At 47.8% G+C, this 10,832-nt stretch overlaps 1 protein-coding gene across 1 annotated transcript in view; it reads left to right on the top strand.

Annotated features, from left to right (window-relative positions):
• Nucleotides 1–9,614, top strand: part of tbcela (tubulin folding cofactor E-like a) — a 19,754-nt gene extending 10,140 nt beyond the window's left edge. The window contains exons 4-10 of the mRNA XM_083913663.1: nucleotides 260–399; nucleotides 481–662; nucleotides 1,505–1,761; nucleotides 3,299–3,425; nucleotides 3,893–4,009; nucleotides 4,111–4,222; nucleotides 5,850–9,614. Of these exons, the coding sequence (XP_083769789.1) occupies nucleotides 260–399; nucleotides 481–662; nucleotides 1,505–1,761; nucleotides 3,299–3,425; nucleotides 3,893–4,009; nucleotides 4,111–4,222; nucleotides 5,850–6,056 (1,142 nt within the window). The 3' untranslated portion in view covers nucleotides 6,057–9,614. The remainder of the gene's footprint in view (nucleotides 1–259; nucleotides 400–480; nucleotides 663–1,504; nucleotides 1,762–3,298; nucleotides 3,426–3,892; nucleotides 4,010–4,110; nucleotides 4,223–5,849) is intronic.
• The last annotated feature ends 1,218 nt before the right edge of the window (nucleotides 9,615–10,832 follow it).

Genomic DNA, 10,832 nt, shown 5'->3' on the forward strand with positions numbered 1-10,832 from the left:
TGATTGGATCAAACAGGAAGTCGCTGTGGTGGGGGCTTGATCTGCGCTCTAAATATGAAGCTGCAGCCAGGGGTAGTTAGCTTAGCTTAGCATAAAGACTTAAAACAAGGGGACACAGCTAGCCTGCTTCTGTCCAAAGGCACTTCCTGATTGGATCAACCAGGAAGTCGCTGTGGTTGGGGCTTGGTTGTTTTAACTTATGACACTTCCTGTGACGTTTAATCTTAAAACCAAAACAAGCCTTTGTTCTGTGCTGCAGACCGTCTGAACCTGCCCATCATTCTGGTGTTGAACGGCTGCGAGATCAGCCGGGCGGGAGACCAGGCTGAGATCGCTGCTTTCTGCGCCCACGTCATCGAGCTGGACCTGTCCCAAAACCAGCTGCAGGACTGGCGTGAGGTGCCGTCTCTCGTTTACATTAAAGGGATCCCGCTGCTGATGTTCTGTTTCTATACGCTAACTTACCGTCACTGTTTTCAGATCAGTAAAATCGTGTCCAACATCCCCAACCTGGAGTTCCTGAACCTGAGCTCCAACCCGCTGGCTGGAATGAGCATCGAGCCGCGCTGCGCTAAAGGCTTCTCCCGGGTCCGACGCCTCGTCCTCAACAACACTCAGGTGTCCTGGGACACCGTGATGCTGCTCACCAGGGAGATGACGGAGTAAGAAGAACGTCCCGTCACTGCGTCTCCGTTTCCAACTGTTATGACGTGGAAATGAATATAATGTGGGGATAATGCACAGCGAGCGGCTCATTATTGCACCTGTTACAATAATGACTCTCGCTGTACTTTACCCTGAATATGACAATAGTACTCATTTAAAAAAACCTCTGATTTGACACAAAGTATTGATTTTAAAGATGATTCCTCTAAAACTAGCCTTCGATTTAGAATTGCGTCCTTATTGTGTCGTGATGGACCGATCAGAAGTGGTTATCCGACAAAACGGTGCAGTAATAAGTAATGATATAACTACAGGTGTGTTGTAAAATGTGTTGACTTGTCTCCTGTGTTGTCCCGCGTTCTCCCGTGTTCTCCCGTGTTCTCCTGTGTTCTCCTGTGTTCTCCACTGTTCTCCCGTGTTCTCCCGTGTTCTCCTGTGTCCTCCTGTGTTGTCCCATGTTCTCCCGTGTCCTCCCGTGTTCTCCCGTGTTCTCCCGTGTTCTCCCGCGTTCTCCCGTGTTGTCCCGTGTTCTCCCCTGTTCTCCCGTGTTCTCCCGTGTTCTCCCTTGTTCTCCCGTGTTCTCCCGTCTTCCCCTGTGTTGTCCCACGTTCTCCTGTGTTCTCCCGTGTTCTCCTGTTTTCTCCCGTGTTCTCCCGTGTTCTCCTGTTTTCTCCCGTGTTCTCCCCTGTTCTCCTGTGTTCTCCCGTGTCTCCCGTGTTCTCCCGTGTTATCCCGTGTCCTCCCGTGTTCTCCCGTGTTCTCCCGTGTTCTCCCGCGTTCTCCCGTGTTCTCCCCTGTTCTCCCCTGTTCTCCCGTGTTCTCCCGTGTTCTCCCGCAGGCTGGAGGAGTTGTTCCTGTGCCTTAACGAGTACAGTGGCGTGAGTGCCTCCAGCGTGGCGTGCCCCTCCTTGCGCCTGCTTCACATCACCGACAACAGCCTGCAGGACTGGGCCGAAGTCCGCAAGATTGGCTCCATGTTCCCCGGCCTCGACACTCTGGTCATGGCCAACAACAGCCTGGCCTCCATTCAGGACGACAAGGACATCCTGCGGCGGCTCTTCCCCAACTTACGCAGCATCAACCTGCAACACTCAGGTCAGTGGGTCTGAGTCCGCGTTTGGGAGTGAGACACATTTAGGGTGTCTTAGGGCGCACTCACACTGTCCATCTGTAATGTGCCCTAACACGTTTCACGGGTAAAGTCTAGGTCGTTTGACCAGTGTGAGTGCAACCCTACCGCGCTTAGGAGCGGTATGCTAGCTGACCATGGCCCGTTTGGGAGAGGTGGGCTTTTGTAAAGCACGTTTGCACATGTACGAGCACGAGCGGGCGCACGTGTACGAGCACGAGGCCTACGGCGGTTCTGAGGTCATTTCCTGTGCGCCTGTTGGGACATAGAAAAAAGAAGGAGGGACCATGTGCGGACATTTAACAACAATGGCGGTGAAAGGTTCACGTTGGTGTGATGCGGAGGTGGAGTGTTTACTGCAGATTTGGTCGATGAAAAGATTCAAAAACAGTCGACAAGACGCACAAAAACTCCGAGGTCTACGGAAAGATCTGGAAACAAAGCCATGCATCGCCATGACGTCATCAATGCGTGTGACGTGTTACGGCGTGATGACGTATAGGCAGCAAGAAGCATTCTCCGAGGCCCAGGTAGTGTGAGTACAAACGGGCCTGGAGGGGGGTACAAGGACCCTAAAGCACGGGGCACGGGACGGAGGCAGAGTGGGAGTGCGCCCTTAGTGTCCCTGTACAGAATGACGTAATAACGGCTGATTGAATGAGCACGAGCAAACGTTTCACTGTGTCCTAAAAGCTTTGTGATTCCTCTCCTCGTCAGCTCTTGTCTCAGGAGCTGTTTCTATTTCGGGGAGTATCAGTGCTGCGTCTAATTTTAGACTTCTGTTGAGACTAAAGAGGAGATGAAATCCAACCATGTATCCAACCATGTGTTCAAACTGACTTGACTTCACGTGAACACTTCCTTCTTGCAACTGCTCAGAGAAAGACAAAAGACTCATAAGTCAAAAGGGCAGAAAATCGTGCCATTGCTCTTTGTAAGAAGCTGATAGAAGGAGATAAAGTTTAAACGAGCCTGGACGCTTTAGACGTGTGCAGTTCTTGTTTCCAGGATCACGCTGGCCTGCTGTTACTGTACAGTGACGTGTTAGCATCAGGCTTGGACAGAGCTATCTACAGAAGAGTTACTTTATTAATCCTGCAAGGGGAAATTAAATCTGTTATTATTATTATTATACATGTTACACACACACACACACACATGCACAAACAGGACCTGTATACATGCAATTAATGGAGAGATGTCAGAGCGAGAGGGCTGCCAGTGGACCGGCGTCCCGAGCAATTGGGGGCCCAGGAGATGAACTGGCACCTCTCCAGCCACCAGTCCACGCTCCACACAGGGACTCAAACAGGCTTCCCTCCGGTTCCCAGCCGAGTCACCTATGGACTGAGCTATTGCCTGCCAAGAAATGTGTTTCCGCTCGGTTTTGAGCCGGAGACCTTTCGCATGTTTGGCAAATGTGATAACCCCTACACTCAAAAAACAGATAAAGGAGACACTGTTGTCCACTGTCTCTGATTCCTTGTCTGCATGTGTTGGCAGGTCTCAACCGATGGGAGGACATTGAGAAGCTGAACTTCTTCCCCAAGCTGGAGGAGGTGCGGCTGCAGGGCATTCCCTTACTGCAGACCTACACCAACGCAGAGCGACGCAGCCTCATGGTGGCACAGTGAGTCCCAGCCATGACGTCCCTGAGAGCGCAGCTGCTTTAAAGTAGATGGAGAGGTTGTTCACCTACTTCCACGGTTCAGGGAGAAGGAATGAAGTCTGATTTACTCCAGCAACACTCAGGGTCATAACAAAGACCCCAGGATGCACAGATATTACAATAGACAATAACACATTTGTTCTGCAGGAGAAAAGTAAAGGGGTGTATCTGTAGAGGACCAAGGTTGGGTACAGATGGATGCCTTAGGTCGTTCTGCTATTATATAATATGTATCTCCACTCTACTGTTAAAACTCAGCCCACTACATCCTCTTAAAATCCATAATATCGGCCTGAAAGCACCGGCACTCCTGCGGGTGTCTAGGGTTTTTTTACATCGAGACTAAAAAGAGCAATAATCTGGTACATTTCAGATTCACACGGTGTCGCACATACCTGCTAACGCGCTACGCATGTGTTTCCCATCAGACTCCCTTCAATATCGCTGCTAAACGGCAGCGCTGTGAGTGACAGTGAGAGGGAGGACGCCGAGAGGTTCTTCATCCGTTACCACTTAGACTACCCCGAGGAGGAGCTGCCCTACAGGTACGCTGCACGCACTGATCAAGCTACCTGGGCGTGTGTGTGTGTGTGTGTGTGTGTGTGTGTGTGAGAGTGTGTGTGTGACCTGCTCTTTTCCTCCGCAGATACCATTCCCTGGTAACCAAGTACGGGAAGCTGGAACCGCTTGCTGAGGTTGACCTCCGACCTCGCTGCCGTGCTCAGGTGGAGGTTCACTGTGAGGAGAAGGTGGAGCAGGTGTGTTGAGCATGTGTCGTTCCTTCAGGTTCACTGGCGTAACAGATCTGTGTCACATATAAATGATGGTGTAATGTTTCGAGTTCATTTAATGGTGTTAAACTAAAGTCTAACTTCTCATCTTTGTAACCAAATATCGTTTTACCGGACTAATTTATCTTTGTGTTAACAAGAGTGGTCAAAAGGGCGCTAACAAAGGTGAATTAGCCGTGTGCTAATTTGATCTCCTCGCCGTAAACACTGGGAGCTGCATCAATGTTGTCAAAACAAAACATCCAGGACCAAACTTGAGTCCTTCACAATAAAAGCCCACGCTTTAACAGCTCCAAAATAAACCGTAAAATCTTCTTAAAGTCATTTTTAATGTAAACCAGCACCTTGAACGTCGCCCAAACGTTCTGACTGCTTCCACTCATCAACGTCACTTTATTTTACTAATTTGACTTTTAAATGTTCATGTACAAATATGAAACTTCACATGTAGATTCTTATAAGTGTGTAAATAAATTGTACTTCCGCTCCGGTGGCGATCACCAAGTAAAAGCAGCACAAAAAGACCAGAAACTGCGGCAGATCAGATCCGTCCAGGTAAGGGGTGACACCAGCGAATGGCGTCCAACTGGTGACGGAGTTACGTTAGACTGTGAGCTCCACTGTATTTACCCTCAGATCAGTCTGGTAACGTGTGGCGGAGAAAATGTGGAGAAGTTTGCCAAGCGACCGGACCGGTCAGTGTTGGTTTCTTTGGTGGATTTAAGTGAAACAGAAGAGACTGTTGAGTGTAAACAACATGGAGGCTTCCACGGATGAGATGAGCAGCTATGGAGCAAGCCGCTCACTAACTCTTTGTTCTCTGGATCCTTCTGTTGAATATGGACCGGGCTCCTGAAATTGGGCCTTTGATCCGTAAATTCACGTTAAACACAAAGGGAAAATCTCCTTTACCCACATGTTGTTTCCTTTCTGAGCTTTGCCTCCACGCTGTTAGCACGTCACACGCTTCAGTCATCTGATTGGTTGGTTTGGCCCATATGTCCGTGATAGACAGATGGTTTATCCAATCAGCAACCAGGATTTTCACCCCTTCATAAAGATCTCCAAACCAGAGTTCAGATGGAAATGAGACAATGAGGATCAATGCATCTGGATCCGGGTTAAAAAACAGTGCAACAGTAAAAAACTAAAATCTAAAAAGTAAATGGACTTGGACTTATAAAGCACCTTTCTAGTCTTCTGACTGTGACAAACTACGCTTTCACAGTGTTTGTCACATTCACCCATTCACACAGACATTCACACGGATGGCAGTGGACATCTACAGACCATCTAATCTAACCATTCACACCACATTTACACACCCATGTGCAGCACGGGGAGCAATTCAGGGTTCAGTGTCTTCCCCAAGGACACTTTGACATGTGGACCGGGGGAGGTGGGGATCGTACCACTGATCTCTCGAATGGAGGACGACCCACTCTTCCCCAGCCCACAGCCACACCTCCCACAGCCGCCCATAGTAGTGTCGTGCAGAATGAAAACAAACCTGGACTTATTGTATTAATTCTAAGTGAAGAGTGTCAATTTGCTGCCTAATACGTAAAACAACCCTGTTTTGTCTTTGTGTCAGCTGAGCATCCGTTTGAACCAGACAGTGGCCGAGCTGAAGAAGCAGCTGACGACGGTGGTGCAGCTGTCCACCAACAGCATGAGGATCTACTACATCGACAAGTGTGGCGCCTTCGGCCCGGAGGAGATGAAGTACAACACCCGGGCCCTCCACTCCTACAGCATCCAAGACGGCGACGAAATACTGGTGGTGCCCAAGACCAAGTGAACGGCCGGCGTCCGACTGGATAATTTAGAGGGGCTCATTGATTGATTGATTAATTGGATTATTTGTTGATTGGTTAACTGACATCACAGGATAATTGGGAAAACGCGCACGGGAGAGCGTCGGCGAGTCGAACGAGATGTGAACACCGTCGTGGAGACCGCACAGTGGACTACGGTGGGCTGCTGGGAGGAGCCGTTATGTCTTTATTTAGTTCAGCTTTATCTGAGGGCATCCGCCGGAGTCAGCAGACAAATCCGTCACACTGGAGAACAGGCCGAGGGAGCAGCTCGCAGCCAGCTAGCAGCTTAAAGCAAGAGGGAAGGGGCGCTGCTGCACCAGCAAAGGCTTCGCTGCAGCTCTATCTCTTAGTGCACGGCATGTACCATAGCACCTGCGTATAGGCGAGTATCCAGCACCACCGGCCTGCACACTTGTTGTATAAACCTTCCCTGATGAGCAGCGGGCACAACATCAGGAAGAGCAGCAGGCGTTGAGAGAAAAACACTGTTAAATGGCGATGAAAGTAGCGTTTTCTGGTTCCATTTTGTTGTACGGTGGTGCATTATTACTGAAGTTAGAACATAGAACATGCAGATGTTGAAAGAGATCCCTCCAGATGTTTAAGACCTATAAATATTCGCTTCTTTAAAAGTTAGAGATGTATAAATTCATGCAATCCCTCATGGAAACACACAGGATCTTGTGACTATTCACAAGAAAGAAAACATGCGTTTATTAGTCCCGCAAGGGGGAATTCACTCTTCACTCTTTTTGTTGTTAGTGTTGAAACACACACACAGGCCTCAAGTGTGCACACATGCACAAACAGATCCAACATACACACATTCATGGAGAGATGTCAGAAGTGTAACCTACCGGACACAAGATCTCCCTGCTTCACTGAAACGTTCCACACTGGCTTACTTGTACGCGCGAAACCGAAACGTTCAGCAGATGGATGTGAAGTGTCAAACCCTGCAGAGTGAAGGGATAAAGCGGATACTAATGTAGCAATAAGATTCAAACACAGTGGAAATAGATGTGACAGGTTAAAGGGGGAAATAAAAGAAAAACGGCACCACTTTATGACAAAATGGCTCCAGGAGCGCGACGATCATTAACAGTGTGAAGAGGGTTTCAAGGTCGATGTTTTTCCTTCCTCCTGTTTTGTGTTTTTCTGACTTACTTTAAGACTTTCAACCGACCTCGGGGCACAAAGTCCACCCGGTCCTTTTCCATCCATGTCCCTTATCACCCATGTGTTTTGTGATTTCCACGGGTAGGACCTGAAGGTGCGGCCGGGGGGGGGGGGGTGGAGGGCGAGAGGGATCGGTTCTGAGGCTTTTGAAAACGGTGGATTGGTGAGAGTTACGGAAGGAGTTCGAGTGTCTTAGAGGATGAGTGTGAGATGGACAGGCGGATTGGTAAAGCCCTCGCTTCACCTGTCCGTCTATGTTCAAACCCTCACCTGTGGTCGTGAGCTTTGGGTCGTGACCAAAACGACGTCACGCGGCTGAAATGAGTCTCCTCCGTAGGGTGTCTGGGCTCAGCTCTAGAGGAAGCGTGAGGAGCTCTGAGTAGAGCCGCCGCTGCTCCAGTTAAGGTGGTTCAACGTGTGATCAGGATGCCTCCAGGACGACCGTGGCACTGGAGAGGTTATATTTGTCTTCTGGCTTGAAAATACACCATGATCCCTCCAGGAAGGAGGTGGAAAACGTTGCTGGGGAGAGTGACGTCTGGCCTTCTGCCCCCAGATAAGTGACCACGGATGTTTCTTTCTGTTTTCACTGAGCGAGATCTGATGTTACCGTGTTTTTCTTTTCCACAAAACACACGCTGTATGCCCTTAATGTGGCCACTCACACACTCCAACACAGGTTTATCAGCTGCCTGTGGTGTGTGGTGTTATGTGCTGCCCCCTACAGGCTTCAGTGTGGGTCTGCCACCACAGTCGGTGAGGAAAGAGGTGACACACACGCACACACACGCACACGCACGCACGCACGCACGCACGCACGCACGCACGCATGCACAAAAGACAATCTTTTAGTGCACATTCCACGTAGGAGCAGTATGAATACATAGCATCTATTTAAAACACCGTCCAAGTGCAGGTTTGACTACATCCATCCATCCGTTAAAGGCTCATGTGTTTTCCTCAGATTCCTTGATTTATTTATTTTTTTGCACATTGCAAATTGATTTTAGGTACGTTTCTGCTGTTGTTGTCTATTTTAGATGATTTCTTAGGCTTTTAAGAACTTTTTAGAGCTCCATTTTCCGTTTTTTTGTCATATAATTGAATCATTCCTTTAATAACTTGCACATCATCGTCTTTTACGGACCTTTAAATGCCTCATCTGTGCACTTTCTGTTCACTTTGTAAGATTATAATCATTTAAAGTGTAATTCAGAATCTTCCCATGGTCTTTTTCTGCACTTACATCGCTAACACCCGGACGTGGCTAACAGTGATTAGCTCGTGGCAGTACGGTGAAGGCATTCAAAGGTCTTTTTTTTACCACTAATGCTGCTGAAAATAACAGCAAACCTCTGCAGCAGCATGAGAAGAGTCCCTACACACAAAACAAACCGCCAACAACGTAGTTAGTGAACCCAGAGTTCATTAAAAAAGAGTGTTTTACAATGCTACAAGCCTTAGCAGCAGGCTACATCCATATTGAGAGGCAGCCCAAACCCTAGGGAGGTGTTCCAGGCACGTCCAGCTGGGAGGAGGCCTCGGGGAAGACCCAGGACCAGGTGGAGAGATTAGATCTCCACACTGGCCTGGGAACGCCTCAGGATCCCCCAGTTAGAGCTGGTTAATGTGGCCCAGGAAAGGGAAGTTTGGGGTCCTCTGCTAAAGCTGCTGCCCCCGCGACCCGACCCCGGATAAGAGGCTGAAGATGAGATGAGATGAGATGAAGACTTTGTTTTGTGTGTAGGGACTCTTCTCGTGCTGCTGCAGAGGTTTGCTGTTATTTTCAGCAGTATTAGTGGTTAAAAAAGACCTTTGAATGCCTTCACCGTGCTGCCCCAAGCTAATCACTGTTAGCCACGTCCGGCTGTTAGCGACTCCCCTGGATTTCTCCGTTACTTGTTACAACCCAAAAAAAACTGTCTCCATGGCTTATTTAATGAATGTAAGTGCTAAAAAAAGACCATGGGATGATTTTGCACTGGATTTACCCTTTAACCCTCCTTGGACACACACTGATCTTAGTTTAGTGCATGTGTTTGCACCTTTAAACTACCCACTAGTACTCAGTTCACTCAGTACATTTCACTCCACCCTGCACAGAGTTACTTCCACCAAAGATGGCTCATTAGAGAATTATTACCATGATTATAATGTGGAATATATACAGTATGCATTGATTTTATGACACAGCATCCACCTTGTATAAGAGAAGCACTGATGTTTTGGTGCTATTGATTTTTCCTCTGGTGAGCAGAGGAGAGGATTCCTGACAGCGCACCGTGTAATGTCCATGGGCACTGAATTAAATATTCACATTTAGGGGCTGTATGGAAACAGATACCTGCTCGGGCTGCACTCTGCGTTCGTCCACTGTGGATAGAAAACTCATCTCCGTGTGCTTCGGCCTCTCTTCAACAGTGTTTTTACCCTCCAGATGCATCGGTGTCTCTCCTTAATATTATTCTTTATCTGTGTTTATTTTGTAACTCTACTGCTATACTTGAATATTATAAGACTAAGGAGTCGGTGTGGTGGTGTAGCAATGACACAGCAGGTCAGATGAGAGTTATCACAATAACGGGAGCTGTTTTTATCACAGTAGTGCTGAATCAGTGTTAGCGTAGCTTGAACCACAGCCATAGAGTCCAGCGGTGCACCGGTTGCTGGCACCGACACTGGGAAGTATTGAGTTGTTTATGTGCTGATCAGCGTGAGAACATGTGATTGTTTTGCAGAGTGGGTGATTTGTTGGTGTGCATGTTATTTATTAATTTCACGTGTTTGTGCGAGGAAATGGTCGCTATGCTTAGATTTACGGAATAATGACACGAGATGGAGCTTTGTTTTACACGAAGCCCAAGATATACAGTATATTTGAAGTGTTGATGTGAATGTATTGTTTATTTATTCATGTTTAAGTACAGTATGTTATCATGTTTATTTATTTATTGTGTCAGGCAGAAAGATATTGCCCATTTTACAGCCACTTAAAGGTTGATTTTTAGATTTTAAGTACGTCTCTGTAACATTAAAGATTCATGACGAATAAAGCAACAATCAAGATTAAAGTGGAGGGGGTCCTTAGTTTTTATTAATAATCTGCTTTTATGAAGAGTGTGGTTTGATCAGATTTGATTGACAGCAGCCTGGGAGCATAAACAAACCCCTAATGTCGTCACATGGTTCATTTTGTGACATCACACTCTTCCTGTTTAACTGAAACCCGCCCGTAGAAATAGAATTGGATAGAAAGGACGTCCCCGCTCAAATCTATGTCGCGGGATGGTCCGAGCGGCAGCCATTTTTATGTGTACTGTTGCAAAAAGGCTTACTTACGTATGAACTTTGGCACAAAAGTCACGCAGGTGAGGTTTTGCAGTCACAGCCGATCGATCAGTGGCGTAGCGATGTCACGAAGCAAAGATTTCCAGCGGATTCGTGAAATGTACCAACACCGTCCTTCATCCACACTTTCTTGTCACAGTGTGGAAAGCACGTTGCTATCTCCAGATCAGATAACTTTGTTCCGCCCGTTTCCTGTGACCAATGGGGCGCGGTGGAGTGTTTAGCAAGCT

This window comes from Echiichthys vipera, assembly GCF_963691815.1.
Source record: "Echiichthys vipera genome assembly, chromosome: 5".
Taxonomy (NCBI): Eukaryota; Metazoa; Chordata; class Actinopteri; order Perciformes; family Trachinidae; genus Echiichthys; species Echiichthys vipera.